Source organism: Felis catus, chromosome D4, assembly GCF_018350175.1.
Source record: "Felis catus isolate Fca126 chromosome D4, F.catus_Fca126_mat1.0, whole genome shotgun sequence".
NCBI lineage: Eukaryota > Metazoa > Chordata > Mammalia > Carnivora > Felidae > Felis > Felis catus.
The window spans coordinates 58,808,823-58,829,482 of record NC_058380.1 but is presented as its reverse complement, the minus strand read 5'-3'; the positions used below and the strand labels follow the sequence as shown (position 1 = coordinate 58,829,482).

The 20,660-nt window shown below is 36.6% G+C and overlaps 1 protein-coding gene across 4 annotated transcripts in view; it reads right to left on the bottom strand.

Annotated features, from left to right (window-relative positions):
* The window catches only part of ZCCHC7 (zinc finger CCHC-type containing 7), a 254,447-nt gene that overhangs the window by 33,916 nt on the left and 199,871 nt on the right, over nt 1-20,660 (bottom strand). For all 4 annotated transcript variants that reach the window (XM_045043122.1, XM_006939290.5, XM_006939289.4 and 1 more), the window contains 2 exons: nt 19,612-19,737; nt 18,514-18,684 (listed from right to left, as the gene is read on the bottom strand). In XM_045043122.1, coding sequence (XP_044899057.1) covers nt 18,514-18,684; nt 19,612-19,737 — 297 coding nt within the window. The remainder of the gene's footprint in view (nt 1-18,513; nt 18,685-19,611; nt 19,738-20,660) is intronic.

The window sequence follows — 20,660 nt, the reverse complement described above, 5'->3', positions numbered from 1 at the left end:
CATAAATAAAGGAGAATAGAGAGAAAATTTTCGTTTGAAATTTGTTGAATGAAAAGAGACAGGAAAAGCATGCCAGTCCCTGGACTCAGCCACCATCTTGACTTTTCCATACACACATTAACGTAATTTTAGGTGCCTTCATTAAAAAGAATGTCCCTACTCTGAAGCCTCGTCAGCAGGCTCCTCATAGAATTATAGCCATCAAGTCATTTGATTGTCCAGATACTTTGGTAGTCACTGTGTATATACACTACTCAGATACACAAAAATACTTATGTATCTTATTATACATATACTGTACTCTGAATATATGTGAAATAAAATTTCTCCCTCAAGGAGTATTTTGAAGAGAGCATCTTGGGCATAGCCTTCAATCGAAATTCCATAAAGACCACTCTGGTCTGAAATTACAGAAATACACAATTAAAATTCAAGATAAGTCACTGTTTTAATAGTGTTTGTTTTATTTTACTGTGTAAGAATTTGTCATTCACAATAAAAAGGAGCTGTAAACATAGAACAGATATATGTGGCAGTGTGTACAGAATCCACATAATTTTTTTTTTCACCTATCAGTATGGAAAGCCACACATTGGTCTCTATCTCTAAACTGACAAAATGAACCAGAATTCATAAAAACATCTTTCCATCCAAGGTCAAATTTTAATCAATCCCTATACTCTTAATCCTCTGTAATCAGGGAAACTGACAAGCCTAATTTTTTGCTCAAAGATATTTCTCTTCGATATTCTCCTTAAGTGCAGTTATGAGGGCATAAAGTTTGTCTGTAATAGATTATATTCCAGTTTTATTTGAAAATGTAACAGCTCTTATTTTATAGGAAATTATATCAAAATAACCAGCCAAAAAATAAATAAATAAATAAATAAATAAAACAAATCATATAGAACTCAAGCAACCTTATTTCCCTTTAAAAACTTTTTTCACATCGGAGCATCACAAATCTTTCTGGAGACATCTTGACTAATTCTAGACTACTGACATAAGTTAATTTTACAAATAGTTGATGATGTCTGTAGCATACCTGCTAGTTATTAGCTAAGGGTGTACAATACAAGAACTAGTAAAATGAAACATGACAACGTAGCAGCTAAAATCAGTGACTCTAGAGCCAAAATGGCTGGATTCAAATCCTGACTCTACTACTTACTATCTTGGGCAAGTTATACATTTGTATGTCTGTTTTCTACTAACATGGGGATAAGAGTACCTTTTCAAGGGCTGTTGTGACAGTTGAAGAGTTGGTAAGTATAAACTCCTAGGACAATGCCTGATGCATAGCAAACACTCAACTGTCTTAAATATTGCTATGATGATGACAATTTGGCACCCTCCATACTTCTGATGCAAAAACTGATCATGAGGAAAGGGCATCAATAAGGTAGCTGAAATAAGTGAAATCTACTGCAAAACAGTCAACTCTTAGATGTGGCCAAACCTAAGAGACTGGTTAAAAATCACCATTTAAGTGAGCTGTTGATACAGATGAAGAGAGTGAGAAAAAAAGATTCAAAAGAAAAGGACAAATGAAAAATACAGATTTTGTCGGGATACAGCTGCTTGCAGCTACCTTCTTTATGGAAAGAAAAGGATTCAGAAATGTTGATAAGCAACTACCGCACCATGTGCAATGTGTCTATTTTTACATTTAACTGAGGCACTCAGTAACGTTCTTAGTTGTTCAAAAATACACAGAAAAGAACATGTGGTCAGATAAATCTAATCTCAGATTTTATAGTTAAATTTTGAAATAAAAAACTTAAAATATACTGATTACTGGTGAAAATCAGAAGTATTCTATACCACTCTCAAAGTTGACATAGTGTTCTTCAGTTTACTCAAGCTTACTTAATTCCTTTTTACCACGATGTTTAAATAATAAAAATCTCAGCATCTCACTAGCCTTTCTCTCTTGCCTTTCTTTCTTATAATAACTAGACAACTACCACCTGAAGTCTGAGAAAAGTGACTATCAGGAAGGAGAAACCCGGAGGGAAAGATCCTTATCACTTTGGGAATCTATCCAGCCACATTAGTAGTGAATACATAACCCATGTACGTAGGTGAAGGAAGGTCTTATTTTCTGTCTAGTATTCTAACTCCCTCTTTTTATAGCTTTCAGATCTCTCCAATTTCTACAAAAACCCAATACATCCTCTGAAAAACTATTAAAACTCTATGTTGATGATATCCCTCAATTTTAACTGCCAGGAGCTGATTTCATTGTCTCTTTGGTACTGGTGCTGACATTCTGAGATAACTGTGAACTCGTTCTCATATGTTCAATATCACAATGCTTCCCTAAGCCCACTAGCAGGTACCAGAAGCTTTAAACCAGATTCATAAGAGACAAACTAAAGGTAAAATAATTTTAAAATGGGAGTTCAGAACTTTATTTATAAACCAATTACACAAAGTCCATCATAAGTAACAAATATGTAGAAAGTTGTTTAAAACTACTGAAAGTTAACCTGATTCATCTTAACCAACTACAATGAACTCCTTTTATTTGTAATTATTCACCGATATCCAGTTCTACTTCTCTAATTCTCATGGGAGTCTCCTGGGGGAATTTCCTTTTCATCTTCTCCCAAGAATCTTAGAGCACGCTGGACGTGTCAGGCATACAAGTAATCACCTTTAGGTCCAAAGTTGTGCCAATACTGTAGTAATTTTAGTGTAGAAGCTCGTCCTTTTTTTCTTAAAAGAACAACATTAAATATTATAAAAGTAATGCATATTCATTATAAAGACAGAAAATACAGATAAACAAAAAATAAAAGTCACCTATATAATACTACCACCTGAAATAACATTGCAAACATTTAAAAATATTTCATTCCAAACTTTTTTCTATATATAAACAATAAACAATTGAAAACCACAAAAACAATACCATTTGCTATAGTCCCAAGAAAAATGAAGTACTTAGGTATAAATCTATGTAGAGAATGTATAAACGATAATTACAAAACTCTGGTAAGAGACGCTAAAGATCTAAATAAATGGAAACGTACTATGTTCATGGACTGAAGACTCAAAATGTTAGAATCAATTCTCTCCATAGTGATCTATAGACTATAATAACAATCGAAGTTCCGTCAAGATTTTTTGTATGTATACATGACTCATTCTAAAATTTAGATGGAGGGGCGCCTAGGTGGCTCAGTCGGTTAAGCATCCGACTTCAGCTCAGGTCACGATCTCGCGGTCCGTGAGTTCGAGCCCCGCGTCGGGCTCTGGGCTGATTGCTCAGAGCCTGGAGCCTGCTTCCGATTCTGTGTCTCCCTCTGTCTCTGCCCCTCCCCCATTCATGCTCTGTCTCCCTCTGTCTCAAAAAGAAATAAAACATTAAAAAAATTTAAAAAAAATAAATAAAATTTAGATGGAAAGGGAAAGGAACTAGAATAGCTAGAGTAATTTTATAAAATGATAACAAAGTTATTACAATATCTGATTTTAATACTACAAAGCCATTAATAATCAAGACAATATGATATTGGTGAGGGGATGGATACTTAAATCAATGCAACAGAACAGACTCCAGGAATGAATCCACAGATGTAGACATTTAATCTTTGACAAAGATGTAAATGCAATTCATTGGAGAAAGAATAGTTTTTTATTATTTTTTTAAAATTTTTAAAAAATGTTTATTTTATTTTATTTTTTTTGAGAGAGAGAGTGTGTGTGTGTATGAGTGGGGAAGGGCAAAAAGAGAGGGGGACGGAGGGTCTGAAGTTGGCTCTGCAATGACAGCAGAGAGCCAGATGTGGGGCTTGAACTCACAACTATGAGATCATGACCTGAGCCAAAGTCAAACGCTCAACCTACTGAGGCACCCAGGAGCCCCAGAAAGGACAGTCTTTTTAAAGATTTTTTTTTTTCAACTTTTATTTATTTTTGGGACAGAGAGAGACAGAGCATGAACGGGGGAGGGGCAGAGAGAGAGGGAGACACAGAATCGGAAACAGGCTCCAGGCTCTGAGCCATCAGCCCAGAGCCCGACGCGGGGCTCGAACTCCCGGACCGCGAGATCGTGACCTGGCTGAAGTGGGACGCTTAACCGACGGCGCCACCCAGGCGCCCCAGGACAGTCTTTTTAACAAATGGTGATGAACAACTGATCATCCATATGTAAAAAAAAAATAAACCTGGATCTAAACCTCACACTTTATAGAAAGATGAACACAAAATGGATCATAGATCTGAATATAAAACAAAACCATAAACATTTTGGAATAATACACAGGAGAAAATCTTTGTTAACTGCAGTTGGTTAAAAAATTCTTGGAAAGGGCATCAAAAGCACAATCCAGTAAAGAGAAAAAAAAATTGATAAACTGGATTTCACCAAATTTAAAAACTGTTCTGCCAAAGAACTGTCAAGAGAACGAAAAGATAAGCTACAGACTGGGAGAATATGTATGGAAATAACATATCTAAAATACCCCTTATATCATATGTAGAAAATACTCTCAAAACACAACAATCTGAAAATAAACACTCTAATGAAAAACCAGGAAAGGATGAGGACACTTCACTAAAAAGGATATAAGGATAGCAAATAAGCACATGCAAGTGTATTCAACATTTTTAGCCATTAGGCAAATTCAAACTAAAACCACAATGAGATAGATACTACACAACTACTAGAATGGCTACAATAAAAAATACTGACAATACCAAATGCTGGAGAGGATACAGAGCAATTGGACTTCTCACTTTGCTGGTGGGAATGCAAAATTGGTTCAGCCACTCTGGAAAACAATATGGCAGTTTTTACAAAGTTAAACATACATAGGACCAGCAATCTCCACTTGGAAACTTACCCCAAGGAAATGAAAACTATATTCACATAAAAGACTATACACAAATATTCATGGCAGCTTTATTTGTAATAGTCAGAAACTATAAACAACCCAAATGTTCCTCAATGGGTAAATGCACGAACTGCAATACATCCATACAATGGAATACTGCAAAGGAATAAATTATTGACACATGGAACAACTCAGATGAATCTCTAAGACATAATGTAAGTGCAAGAAAGAAGCTGGTCTCAAAACTATATAATGGTGTGATTCCATTTACATGATGTTCTTAAAAACAAACCATGGTAATTAAAAACAAATCAGTGGTTGCCAGAAGTTATGAATCAGGGGAAGGTACTATACAGAGATAGCATGAGACAGTTTTTTGCGGTGGTGAAACTGTTCTATATCCTGACTGTGGTGGTGTTTACATGAATCTATACATATTCACAGAACTGAACACCAAAAGAAAAAAGTCAATTTTATTATTAAAATAAGAATAATGGGGTGGGCACCTGGGTGGCTCAGTCGGTTAAGCGTCGGACTTTGGCTCAGGTCATGATCTCATGGTTTGTGGGCTCGAGCCCCGTGTCGGGCTTTGTGCTAACAGCCCCATCCCCTACTTGTGCTCTCTGTCTCTCAAAAATAAATACATGTAAAAAAAAAATTTAAAAAAGAACAAGAAGAAGAAGAGTGGGGTGCCTAGCTGGCTCAGACAGTAGAGCATGTGACTCTTGATCTCAGGGTTGTAAGTTTGAGCCCCAAGGTGGGTGTAATTACTTAAGAATGAACATAGGCTAGATTGGTTACTGGAGATACTATTCCTAAAATGATTGTAAGTGGCAATAGAGTACTGCACATTAAACATCAAGATAAAAAACTATAAAATGAATATATATTCATTATAAAAATATAAAATAGGGGTGCCTGGGTGGCTCAGTCAGTTGAGCGTCTGACTCTTGATTTCAGCTCAGGTCATGATTCCAGGGTTGTGGGATTGAGTTCTCTGTCAGGCTCCACACTGAGCAGGGAGTCTGCCTGGGATTCTCTCTCTCTCAAATTAAAATATAACTTAATAAATAAACTCTTCTATAATTCTTTTTTTTTTAATGTTTATTTTTCAGAGAGAGAGAGAGAGAGAGAGAGAGAGAGAGAGAGAGAGGGAGAGGGAGGGGGAGGGGGAAAGGGAGGGGCAGAGAGAGAGGGAGACACAGAATCTGAAGCAGGCTCCAGGCTCTGAACTGTCAGCACAGAACCTCACATGGGGTTCGAACTCATGAACTGCAAGATGATGACCTGAGCCAAAGCTTAACCGACTGAGCCACCCAGGTGCCTCTTCTATAATTCTTAACTATAGTAAACATTTTAGAAGACTTCATTCTAGATTTTTTCCATGCAAATCTATATATATTTATAAATATGTGTATTTGTATGGAAACAGGATTATATTTCATCTACTGTTTTATAATTTATGCATTTCACTTACTGTACTAGTAACTTCTTTATATTTCAATATTCATTATTATACCATTTTTTAAATAGTTGAAGAGTATTCCATTATATGAAATGTATTGTAAGTTACTTAAATCAGCTGGAATGTTAAATATTTGGGTTGCTTCTAATTTTCATTATAAACAATTCTGAGATGAATGTTCTTACAGATATATCTTTTCTTTTTAAATATTTCTTTTTTAAAAATGTTTACTCATTTTTATTTTGAGAGAGTCAGAGAGACTGTGAGTGGAGGAAGGGCAGAGAGAGAGGGGGAGAGAATCCCAAATTGTGCTGATAGCACAGAGACGGATGGGGCTTGATCTCATGAACCATGAGGTCAAGACCGGAGCTGAAATCAAGAGTCGGACGCTCAATCCACTGAGCCATCCAGGTGCTCCTTGTAGATATATCTTTGCAAACATCCATCGGTGAACTCCAGAAGCATTATCTTCTCTAACACTGATTACTTTTTTTTAAGTTTATTTATTTATTTTGAGAGAGAGAAAGCACAGGCAGGGGAGGAGCAGAAAAAGAGGGAGAGAAAATCAGCACTGTCGGTGCGGAGCCCAGTGCAAACTCGAACTCACGAACTGTGAGATCATGACCTGAACTGAAACCAAGAGTCAGACAGACACTTAAACAACTGAGCCATCCAGGAACCCCTGATTATTAAGACATTTTTTCTTCCTACTAATTTATAAGAGATTTTTACATATTAGAAATAATTATCCTATCATGTATTTTATAAAAATCTTTCCTAAGTTGTGGTCTGTCATTTAATTTTATTAATGGTTTCTTTGGATGGACATTTTTTTTAAGTTAAAGCTATTCTCCCTTTTCCTTTTTGGTTCCTGACATTGGAATGTCTATTTTCTAATAAGAGCATTTAATCCATTTATTTATTGTGATCATTGATATTTCTGGTCCTATTTTTATCCTTATACTTGTAAGCTTTCAAAGTACATTTTTAAAGAATTTTTTCTAAAATTTGTAAGAAGTTTAAAAACAGATCAACAGGAGGTATTCATATATTCACTTTATGCCTTCCTGGTTTCATTCTTCATTGCTGCTAATTTTATTCTCTGATTTTTCCAATAAATTCACAAATGAACAACAGCTTGGCAATGTCATCTATTTTTCTCAGAATGCTCTACCCTCTAGGGATTTCTCTATTGCCTTCTGCAATAGAGTACTTCTGCAATTTAGTACTGCACAGGAGAAGTTTGATGCAAGCTTGATGTTGTGTGTGTGTGTGTGTGTGTGTGTGTGTGTGTGTGTAATATGTGTGGATTTAAAATTTTTTTTTATTTTTCTGTCTGGATGTTTGTTTGATTTTTGTTTGACATTCAGACATTTCACTAGCATATGTCCAGATAGATGTGGGACTTTTTTCCCCCCTCTTGTAGTGGGTACATGCTCTCTTAATCAGAATTTCTTTGGTTCATTTTCCTTTGAACCCCTTTTCCTCTATCTTCTGTATTCACCCTGTGAAAAATGAATTGGGTTTTTCTCAATTTTCCTCCTATTTCTTTTTTTCCTATTTCTCATAACAAGTTTATTACATTTGGTGCCATCTCATTCCTTTTTAGATCTACCAGTTCTTCACGTATGCCTTAATTTTTTCTATCAGCTCATTCTAAAAAAAAAAAATTATTATTATTATTATTTTTTTTTTAAAGAGAGACTTCTGTCAATCTGGTAGCATTGGGAACTGAGGTGGTATCTACCAAGGATTGTATAGGTCTCTGACAAACTCACTCATGGAAAAGTTTAGTTTTCTCAGAGGTCTGGTCTGTGAGGAACAGGTAAGTGAAAACACTGTAGTTTATTTCATTATTAATTTCTGTGTAAAAGATCACTGGCTATGGAAAAAATAATAAAAGTTTAGAATAATACTTCATGAGGTAATTAATTTAAAAGCTGAGTATTATCTTCTTATATACCTGAAATTCTCCCATTAGTGTTCTTAGGGTGTATGCTTTTCCTTTAGTATCTACGACCACAGAGAGAATTATTATTTTTTAAAATTTATTTATTTATTTTTTGAGAGAGAGAGAAAGAGCGTGAGCAAGCATGAGTTGGGGGGCGGGAACAGGGAGAGGGGGAGAGAGAGGATCCCAAGCAGGGTCCACACTGTCAGTAGGGCTCTATCCCGCCAACTCAATCATGATGAGATCATGACCTGAGCCAAAATCAAGAGTAAGACGCTTAGCCCACTGAGCCACCCAGGGGTGCCCAGGGAGAATTATTTTAACATTATATAGCTAAAAGCTCAATTAGCTGATAACATTACAGAATTTACTTGAGTTCTTGAAATTCTCAAATAGCCTATTACTTTTTTTTGATCAAGGCAATAATCATTAGAAGGCTGTACAACATGCCAAGATCTCACTTGTTATTAAACTGAAATTTTGCAGAAATAATAGTCTCTTTTCTGTTTTTAAATAAATGCAATAATACAATAAAAAAAAATAAATAAAGGCAAAACTAATCATGTCTCCTATCCCTCTTCCAATCCATTACCAGTCAGCTGAGGAAATCTAGTGTTATCAGCCTAGTAGCTTGGTATGCATTCTTCTACCCCATTTATTTTTGTTCATGAAGGAAGATCAGAACTCAATCAGGGGCGTCTGGGTGGCTCAGCTGGTTGACAGTCTGACTCTTGATTCTGGCTCAGGTCATGACCTCACAGTTTGTGGGATGGAGCCTCAGGTTGGGCTCTATGCTGACAGCATGGAGCCTGCTTCGGATTCTCTCTCTCTGCCCCTCCCCCGCCCATATGCATGCATACACATGCTCTAAATAAACTTTTAAAAAATAAAAGAACTCAATCAGAAAACTGTACGAGATTTATAATGTTCAGATGAATTGACCTTTAGTCTGTAATGCTTAGTAAATAAAATGTTTAGCCTTCCAGGTGTCAATGAGAATCTGATTTCCCTTAATTTCACTACCTAAAATTGACAGAAAAGATAACCATGTCCCAGAATTTGACCTTATTATTGGATCTAATAGTGAGATTCAAGTCCAAGTCTATATGGACTTTTATACTTGGACTGAAAATTTAAAAATAAATAAATAAATAAATAAGTATAATAAGTTTGAAATTTAATAAAATTCCCAGTGGTGTACTGCTCTATTTATCAAAGACTCCAGTTTTCCCAATGTGACTGCACTGAGAAGTTCATTTCCACGTCCCACAAAATTCTCAATGAAAAACTAAAGTTTATTTATCCCTTTAGTTTTTAAAGCTGTTAATTTTGGTAGATAGACTTTAAGGGGACAATCCTTTCCCTCTTTTGGTGGAAGTTAGTGGTACAGAGAAAGAGAAAGGTCTCTATCCTCTACAAACTTATTAATTTCTATAAAGAAAATGTAAACCTGCTCTCAATCTGCTAGGTCTACTGAAAGTAACTAATGCTAGGTAATGAAGTATGTGCTATAGGGACAGTCAGAGAGACTGCGGGAATTTTTCAGGTTAGTCACAGATGATGAGAAAGTATACCATTTAGTAGAATTTCAAATTAAGGACTGGGTTTCTCCTTCAAACTGTAACTGTGCTAAATTACATACCTTCAGTTAAAACTTTTTACCCTCTGAGGTTATTTCCATAAGCACGGATATATATGTGTATATACACATATATATCATGTATATACACATATATATCTATGAAAAGTTTCAGATATTCATTTATCAGGTGATTTGGGAACAGTTCCAATGAATTATTAATTACTAATTCCAGGATTTACTCCTTGAACAATGAACACATATGAATTTTCAGTTACATTATCATGAGTTTTGCATATACCAAACAAGAGGATAAGAGACCTCTAAGCACAGAATCTACTTAACTTCCTTGGGGGTATTCTGGTCTCTCAGGTAAATAAGCATTTTATAAGCCTATTCAACAATTATTTTTTATTAAGCAAATCAATCAATCTTAGTCATGACCCCTTGCGCTAACATTATGTTGAAACAACATCAAAATGCTGTAAAAAGTGAGAGATATTCTAACCTAAGTCAGATTTTTTCTTTACTCTAAAAAGTAGGTGTAATGTTTAGGTGTCAGCAGAACTACATATTTATGTGAACATACATATCAATCTATTACAATGATATATTTTTTTGTCTTGACAAATTAAGTTTGGTAGGAAAATTAGTTTGTCTGTGATTATTTGAATTGTAGAAGGTAACCAGAATTTTAGTCTTATTTTTTCTCTTCTCGATTTGAAAAAGATGACACAGTGAAAAAGATGACACAGTATATTCTATCACAAAGTGACAGAGGAGATTTTTCCATATGAAAACTGACGGCTGACAGACTGAAAACACAGGACAGCATCAATACCTATAATACTGATTTAAAATGGAGATATTAAAGAAAATCTCTAAAGAAAATATTAAGGAAAGTAGAACTGGTCATTTAAGAGAGTGGGAGGGAAAATAAGAAAAAGGATTTTCTTTGCCTTAGACATTTCATTTTATTTTATACATACTATAGGTTATCACAGCTTTTGGAAAACCTGTTGAAACTTGACTTTAAGTATTATGAGTCAAGGTGAGAATTGCCAAGCCTATGTATCAATATGCAGGATTTGACAACTTTTGGAAGCATGACTGGAGGGTAGGTAGGTAAGTGGGGTCTGTTGCCCCGAATTCACTAATTTGCTTATTCAATAACCCTACTGAGCTCCTATGCAGGTGAGGCTCTTCACTTGAAGCTGGAGATATACCATTGAACATGTCTGAAAACAGACATGGAGCTTACATTCTAATTAGGGGAGACAGAAAAATACATTTAGAATGTATAATACAGGTGTTATGGAGAAGAACAAAGCAGGGAAGAAGGGCAGGGAATGTTGGAAGTGCTATCTCAATTAAGGTGGTCAGGGAAGGCCTCTCTAACAAGGGGACATTTGAGTAAAGGCCATGAAGGAGGTAAGTCATTGTGGATACCTGGATATGCAGCAGACAGAACAAAAGGTAGAGGCAAGAATAAGTTTGGTCTTTTAAGAAACAGCAAGGAGACCAGGTGGAGTAAGCAATGGCTTACTATAGGCGATGTGGTCAAGAAGCTAGATCACATATGGTCTTGTTGGTGATTCTAAGGACTTTAGTTTTTACTCTGGGAGAGATACAAAGTCTTATTTGAGGATTTTGAATACAGGATTGATGTAATCTGGGTTATGTTTAAAAAAAGATTACTCTAGGGTGGTTGGCTGGCTCAGTCAGTAGAGCATGTGACTCTTGATCTCAGGGTTGTAAATTCAAGCCCCATGTTAGGTGTAGAGCTTACTTAAAAATAAAATCTTTTAAAATAGATAGATAGAGGGGCGCCTGGGTGGCGCAGTCGGTTAAGCCTCCGACTTCAGCCAGGTCACGATCTCACGGTCCGTGAGTTCGAGCCCCGCGTCAGGCTCTGGGCTGATGGCTCGGAGCCTGGAGCCTGTTTCCGATTCTGCGTCTCCCTCTCTCTCTGCCCCTCCCCCGTTCATACTCTGTTTCTCTCTGTCCCCAAAATAAATTAAAACGTTGAAAAAAAATTTTTTAAATAGATAGATAGATAGATAGATAGACAGATAGGATTACTCTAACCACCTACTGGAAACTGAATATAAAGGGGCAAGGAAGCAGGGAACCAGTTTAGGAGGCTATTAGAGTAATCCTGGCAGTAGATGCTTGCAGCTTAAGCTAGGGGGACAGTGGCAGAAATGATGAAAAGTGTTCAGATTCTGGATTATGCTGTGAATCATTCTTTCCAGGGCTAAAACAATGTATTAAATTCTGACACAATAGGAAAGTGGCTTTCCATGAGTGGAAGAGATACAGAATCAGAAAGGAGAAATATTCTAGGAATGGCTAGAGACTGCCTTCCTCAATCTGCCTTGCTTTTGAAGGTTAAGAACAGGTAGGTAAGCAAACAAGTGCTCAGAAAATATTGACCCTTGTGTATGTTTCAAGTCCATATTATTTCAGAAAAACTCACGAAGCCTGGTTCAAGAGTTCCTATGGCATTACTTTACAGCCAGTATTTCCAGAGACAGGTGACATGTTATTATAGGCACAGTTTCTTGGCTCCCTCCTATGATCTATGTCATTTTCTATACTTCCCAGTTATCTATGACTTGCAAGTCACCAAGCTTAGTCTTCTGATATTCTCTCATTTAATTTTCACCACCCTGGTATACCTCCCATCACATCACTTTTACATTGTTCTTTCACATGTCTGCCTTTCTTATTATACTCTTAGCTACTTGAAGGCAGGGACCATGTCTTCTTCATCTTTATTTCTTTAGTACTTGGAATACTGCCTGGCATGTAGTAGGCAACCAGCAAATTTTTGATAAACAAATATAACAAGTTTATTTGGGTGATTAAACAGTGGAGATGTTTTTGAACAAAGGTAGAACTAATCGCTATTACACATAACAAAATATTTGAATTAAGGAAGACTTTAATTCAAATCTTGGCTCAGTTACTGAGCTCAATAATTGTGTTTCAGTCAGTCTTGTTTCTGGCCAGTAGTATCTCAATAAGACTAGCGAAAGGATAAGAGGCATAGGAATGCCATTCTGTGTTCCTTGGAGTTGACTAAAGATCAAATAAATCCCCTTTTCTTAAATAACTACCTGGAGAAAAACAATATTCAATAATTCTTCACTCTTTATACAAGTATGAAGCCATAACTAGAAGATGGTTGTACTAGGTACTTTACATTTTCTACTAGAAATCCCAAAGATTAAGCTAACCTTTAAAAAAATCACCAAAATTAAACTAAAAGACACTAGTTTTCCATTTTATGTTATGTATTTATTGAAGAAACATTTATTAACCACTACTGTCTGTGAAAGCCTACAGTTTATACTGAGTTCTCATTTTTAAAAGAAATTTTTGACCCGCTAAAAATCAGTACATAGCAGATATTTAAGAGAGCATTTTTATTTTTTTTATTTTTTTCAACGTTTATTTATTTTTGGGACAGAGAGAGACAAAGCATGAACGGGGGAGGGGCAGAGAGAGAGGGAGACACAGAATCGGAAACAGGCTCCAGGCTCTGAGCCATCAGCCCAGAGCCCGACGCGGGGCTCGAACTCACGGACCGCGAGATCGTGACCTGGCTGAAGTCGGGCGCTTAACCGACTGCGCCACCCAGGCGCCCCTAAGAGAGCATTTTTTATAGCATCAAATGTTTAATGAAGGGAATCAAGTGTAAGTTATTTTCTTCTACTCATTTAAAAATCTGACCCGGAAGGGGCGTCTAGGTGACTCAGTCAGTTGAGCGTCCGACTTTGGCTCAGGTCATGACCTGTGGTCTGTGAGTTCGAGCCTCCTGTCAGGCTCTGTGTTGACAGCTCAGAGCCTGGAGCCTGCTTCAGATTCTGTCTCCCTATCTCTATGTCCCTCCCCTGCTCATGCTCTGTCTGTCTGTCTCTCTCAAAAATAAATAAACATTAAAAGAAAATAAAAATTAAAAAACAGTATATATCTTATACGGAAGTTGTGAGGATTACATAAACGACACAATCACAACTATCTATAGAGTACCTATTATGTGCTGAGGATACAGCAGTGAAAAAAGTACTCCCCTTTTCCTAGTTAGTAATGCACTTAGCGCAGTGCTTAAAACTCAGTAAGTAATTAACTATAGCTATTATTACCTTGGAAATGTCAGATATACCTTACACAATGGGACTGTGTATGCAAGATGTGTTCACATACTTTAAAATTTTCTGTATATTTAAAAACTGTTGACAAGAGAAGAGAATCTGTGGCAGAGTCAGAATTGAGATTCTTTCCACACTGCAGATTCTCTTCCTTTGGAAGGTATCAACGATGCAGGTTAACTTTAGCAGGCCTTGAGCCATCTTTCTATCCCTTACATTATAAAACTCTGTAATTCGAACCAAATCACTTTTATGCAGTAGTTAACAAATGAGGCATTTCCAAGCAGAGTTCAGGAAAATTCTTTCATTACAGCAAGAATATGAATACCACTCACCAGTTTTCACTACAAATTCTCTTTGCACATATAACTGGCACTGTGGCATTACAGAGATCAGTAGTGTGGCTATAGGAAAGTATAAAGCAAAAATGGAAGTTTCTTAATCTCCTTAATTGATAAGGTAGGGCATCTATAATTACCCAGGGCTTCAGAAATCCTCTGTGAATGAGCAGCAAGTTCAGCAGGTAGAAAGATGAAAATGACAAAGAAGGGTGGAAGACAGTATTGTCAGAGGGTATGGGCCTTTAATAAGCCACAAGTATTCGTATAAAGAGGGAGGAGGGGCGCCTGGGTGGCGCAGTCGGTTAAGCGTCCGACTTCAGCCAGGTCACGATCTCGCGGTCCGTGAGTTCGAGCCCCGCGTCAGGCTCTGGGCTGATGGCTCAGAGCCTGGAGCCTGTTTCTGATTCTGTGTCTCCCTCTCTCTCTGCCCCTCCCCTGTTCATGCTCTGTCTCTCTCTGTCCCAAAAAAATAAATAAAAACGTTGGAAAAAAAAAAATTAAAAAAAAAAAAAGAGGGAGGAGTAAGGACTTTGAAGCAACCATAATGAGTGAGAAAGAGTTCAATCCTAAACAATGTAATTCATGTATGTGGGTCAAGAAAAAATTAGCAGAGGGGCATCTGGGTAGTTCAGTCGGTTAAGCATCTGACTCTTGATTTTGGCTCAGGTCATGGTCTCATGACCGTGAGATTGAGCCCAGCATCAGGCTCTGTTGGCAGTGTGGAGCCTGCTTGGGATTCTCTCTCTTTCTTTCTCTCTGCTTCTCCCCTGCACACATGCACGCTCTCTCTCTCTCAAAATCAATCAATCAATCAATCAATCAATCAATAAACTTTAAAAAAAGAAAGAAGGAATGAGCAGTAAGCATTTGAGAGGGTTGCAAGGGAAGCAATACTTTCTGTGGAGGGCCAGGTTTTAAGATAAATTTAAAGCATGTATGGGGGACTGGCTGAATAGTTCCAGCAACCTGAGGTCAAAATGACTCTGCTTCCAAGTGAATTCTCATGAAGAGCTTCTCAGATGATGGAAGGACTATAAGCTTCTGCAGATGGAGTCAGTGAAGTCCAGGTTTGATTGGGCTCTGGGGGAATCCTACGCAAGGTGGGAAGGCTGGAAAAAGATCAACTAGTGTCCAGAACATTCACCACATAATTATAAAAACACCCAACAAGTTAGATCTTGGCAGATTTAGGGGAAAGGGTGCTGCCTTCTCTGAAGTCAACCACAGCCTAACCCAATCTTAAAATCTTACATTCACTGGGGTTATTAATCCTCAAGGCCATTTTAGATAAAGAATTTAACATACATTAGAGGCCAAAATTAAGAAGTTAAGCAGAATGGACTACAGACTTAATTCACAGCTGATTATATAACCTTTTACAAATCATCCTTAACTGTTCTGTGCTAGTTTCTTATTTAAAAAAACAAAACAAAACAAAACAGAAACAAAAAAAAACAAAACACTGCTCATGATAATGTCTGTCTGAGACCCTTCTGTTATCACAGGCAAATAAGACCATATTTGTAAGAGCTTATTAGAAGAAAGGAGTAAAGAAATATGCTATTAAATGTAACTGCCAAACTAGAAAATCTGGCTAAAAAAATTATAATTGACAACATAATGTAGAGAACAGAAGTATAAAACCAAGCCAACTTAGGATTTTAATTTTAAAACTTAGTAAATATTAAAAAGTAAGTTTAAGCTACTTTTAAAAAAATATTTCATTTTATTTTTTTAAGTAATCTCTATAACCAGCATGGGGCTCGAACTCACAACCCTGAGATCAAGAGCCACATGCTCCACCAACTGAACCAACCAGGGGCCTCACTTTAGCTACTTTAGAATGAAATAACAGCATCTTCTTCTTCTTTTTTAATATTTTTTAAAGTTTGTATTTATTTATTTTGAGATAAAGACAGAACGAGCAGGGGAGGGGCAGAGAGAGAGGGAGACAGAGAATCCCAAGCAGGCTCCACACTGTCAGCACGAAGCCCGATGTAGGGCTCAAACTCACAAACTGTGAGATCATGACCTGAGCTGAAACCAAGAGTTGGACGCTTAACCAAGTGAGCCACCCAGGTGCCCCTAGAATGAAATAACTTCTATTTACACACCTTGTCTTGAGAATCACATTCAACATTACTAGTGGCCTAAGAAATACAAATAAAAACAATATGATATCATTTTCTCCTTATCTGATTGGCCAAAATTTTAGAAGATCAATTATAATGTTAAGAGCATTCTTAAATACACCTGACAGGTGGTGATACATTGGTACCACCTTTTATTTACTTATTTTTTTAAAGACTTTATTTGTTTTAAAAAATTTTTTTTAACATTTATTTATTTATTGAGAGACAAAGAGAGACAGAGCATGAGCAGGGGAGGGGCAGAGAGAGAGGGAGACACAGAATCCGAAGCAGGCTCCAGGCTCCGAGCTGTCAGCTCAGAGCCCAATGCGGGGCTTGAACTCACAGACTGCGAGTTCATGACCTGAGCCAAAGTTGGACGCTTAACTTACTGAGTCACCCAGGCACCCCAGAAGATTTTAAGTAATCTCTACACTGAACACGGGGCTTGAACTTATAACCCTAAGATCAAGAGTCTCATGCTCTACTACTGACTGAGCCAGCGGCTGCCCCCATTGGTACTATCTTTTGGAAGAACAATTTGACAATATTTATCCATATGTAAATATACATATCCTTTAATTACACAATCCCACTCAGAATCTGACTTAATAAAATAATCTTATACACACAACACACACACACACACACACACACACACACACACACACACACACACAGATGTTTACTGCAGCACTGTTTGCTTAAAAAAATGGGTTGTAACTATAAATTTAGATGTATTGGTAGATAAACAGCTGGGTAAATTGGTACATCCATACAGTGGAATAAAAATTAACCATAAGAAAGGTAGATCTTTATGAGCTAATACAGTGATACATTCATAAGGAATTAAGCAGAAAAAAAATGAAGCTGTAAGACAATGTATGGGATAGTGACCCTGTTTTTGTTTAAAAAGACATTTTAAAAATTACAATAGATAACTGATATATTTACATGAGAAACATATATACCAAACATTCATCTTCTATTGTGTTTTAATCTGAAATTCATATTAACAAAAAGCCATATTACTTTTTTTTTAGGAAAAGGTTATAGGATATTTCAATATAAATAAAATTAGAAAAATGTTTGTGGCTTTGTATCATGTCTTTGGGAAATACAAATTAAAAGATCCTTACTTTAAAAAAATATATTAACTTCCACAGCCCCTCTGGTCTTTGAAATTGTGACTAAAATCCCAAATGATGTAAAATGATGTCCAAGATAACAATGTGCTTAAATTTAACGTGCTACAAGTAACTGAATGTCTTTTAAATTACCCCCCCCCCTTTTTTTTTAATCTAAAGAAAGAACTAAGATAAGCAGATCTAAAGTACTGGGGATTTTGTCCTTCTTCTTGTTTAAGACTATTCTATCAGCAAGAACCATCAATAAGCAGCATCAAGCCAGGCTTCAGATAGATAGACCTTTGTATACAACTGCTAAGTGGGTATATATTTTCATGTAACTATGCATGAACAGACATATAAATTTACATGTTATTTATTACATACCTCTTTTATTTCGACCTTTACTTAGCAAGCACATTAAGCAAAGGGGGCAAGCATGGGTTTACAATATTTGTTGATGCTGCCTCCCAACGAACCATTCAGTAAGATCTCTGTTAGAACACTGCTTTAGGGGCGCCTGGATAGCTCAGTTGGTTACGCATCCGACTTCGGCTCGGATCATGGTCTCGCATTTTGTCAATTCGAGCCCCACATCGGGCTCTGCGCTGACAGCTCAGAGCCTGGAGCTTGCTTCAGATTCTGTGTCTCCCTCTCTCTCTGCCCCTCCCCCACTCCCTCCCTCTCTCTCTCTCTCTCTCTCTCTCTCTCTCTCAAAAATAAAGATTAAAAAAATTTTTTTTAAAGAAAAAAAAAGAACATTGCTTTAGATGATCAACAGCCAAAGGGGCATGGCTATCATTACACACATATTAGAACAGAATTAGAATAGAATATTCTTTTAGGTAGGCTGACTGATAGTTACAAATTGGCACACTGCCCCCAAAGTCTGACAAATTAGTTCTATGCAGGATACTCACATCAGCATAGTGGCCTATCATATCACATCGGTCACATCGTTTTCTCCAGGAAGGTCTTTCAAGACATCTGTGAGTGGAAGGCATAGGCAAAGAACAGCCTAAGCAAAAGCGGGCTGGGCAGGCATACTGGAGGTGTCCTCTCTCCGAGCAGAGGCAGCAGGGGCGGACTTTCTATGTGGCAAACAGAAACTCTCTTTAGCAAAATAGTTCAGTCTCAAATAGAAGATTAACTTTTCCTTTTCTGTATAATTCCATAAAACGTTATTTCCAATTTGAGACCCCAGTAAAGGTTAGATCTTGAGCATAACTGTAAAATCAAACAAAATGTCTGAAATCAGAGCTTTAACACAAGCTATGTGTATTCTGTGGTTGCCAAAAAGGCTTACTGTGCCTGTAGTATCAACTGGCATCTACTTCTTATGCTTTATCTTGTGGGAACACTGACAAAGTGGATTGTGTTTGAGAGGGAAAGCAGGTTGATGAGGATCTGGAAGCTAAGTCATAGGAGCAACAAATACTGAAAGAGGCTGCTTTGCCTGGAGAACCAAAGACAAAGAGGAAATATATGAGCTGTCTCAAATATCTGAAAGACAATCATATCATTTGGAAGAAGGAATAATGGAAGGAATGTTTCTTAAGAGCTTACTGTGTGTCAGAGAACATCCAAGAACTTTAGTTCTATGTTGTTCCAAAGGTTGATGTATCTAACATAATTTACACCAATAAACATTTATAAATGCTTAAAATGGTAACTTTCTAACAATAAAAATTATCCCACAATGAAACAAGCTGTAGAAGGTTTAGAAATGAAAGGGGTCTCAGGAATCCTCATTTTATAGACAAGGAAACAGAGGCACAGAGGGTGAAATGATTTGCCTAAGCTTGTGCAACTACTAATGGAAACAAAGCTAAAGTTGATTCCAGGTTTTTCTGACTCAAACTTCATTGTTCTTTCTGTGCTACTATTTTGGCTGTCACCTACATGAAAACGTAACATGAAATTCACACATATATTGTACAAGATTTGAATTATAAGGTTATAGGGCCCACCCTTAAGACTATAAAGTAACAATGTGGAGAGAAACGTATTTCACATACTTGTGGAAAGGGGCAGTTTTTTGATAAATGGCCACATTTGTCACAATTTCTACAGGTAACATTTTTGTTGGCTGAATAGTATCGGTGGGTCCATCTTCCAGATGATCTATTGTTAACTATCTGGGCCTAGGAGGGAAAAAAATTTAAAAATTAATTAATTAATTTTAATTAATTTAAAAAATATTTTACTTTGTTCAAAAGAATTAACAGCCATAGTCTGTTTAATCTAGAAACCAGCAACAGAGAACTTTTGTGTTCTTAAAAGAAATAAAAACTTAAAAGGGGTTGCCATGAAGACAACTCTACTTGGCTGTCCCTCATCTCACTCTTTTACACTTCTCCATATGGTTCCATTTCTTTTGTATGTTTCTCTATTTACAGTTCAGGTCTAGTAGGGGCACTGACATGCATCATTTAGACATTCTGGTGGCATTCAGAGTCAAAGATATCGCTGATTTCTATATAGGAACATACACCATATTTTTCGGACTGAGAAGCTTTCTTAAAATTTTATTTGGGACAATTTTTTAAAAATGATTTTGTCCTTTATAAAGTTATAAAACCGTTATCACTACTGAATATATTCTTTCTTTTGAACAGCCCAGGGTTACTGCCTATAAACTGGATTATAATTTCTAAGAGACAATGGATAATCTCCTTCCAATAGAGTACTTTCAAGACCTATTCTGCCTACACTAATCCAATTCCAGCTCTCCCATATTCTAGCCAAAATCTAGTATCTTGCAAGAGAATATTAGCAAAACACACCACATGGAATATCTAAAGGGGAATGTGTAAAAAGGCCAACCATGCTTTTTTATCTTGTTTGGTAGAATTCTAATCTTTGAAAAAGCTTTTCATCTTGTACTTGTTATTCTGCTGGATTGACCAGGTAAGCCCCACGTAGACAAAATCTAATTATCTCTTAAAACTTCTTTCTTCCAAGTTGTAAAATTATTCTCTTTTCTAACCATCTGTCACAATTAAGGCTAATAATTGACAAAGACAAACACCTGCCACATGCTAAATATAGACTAACCATTTCCTTA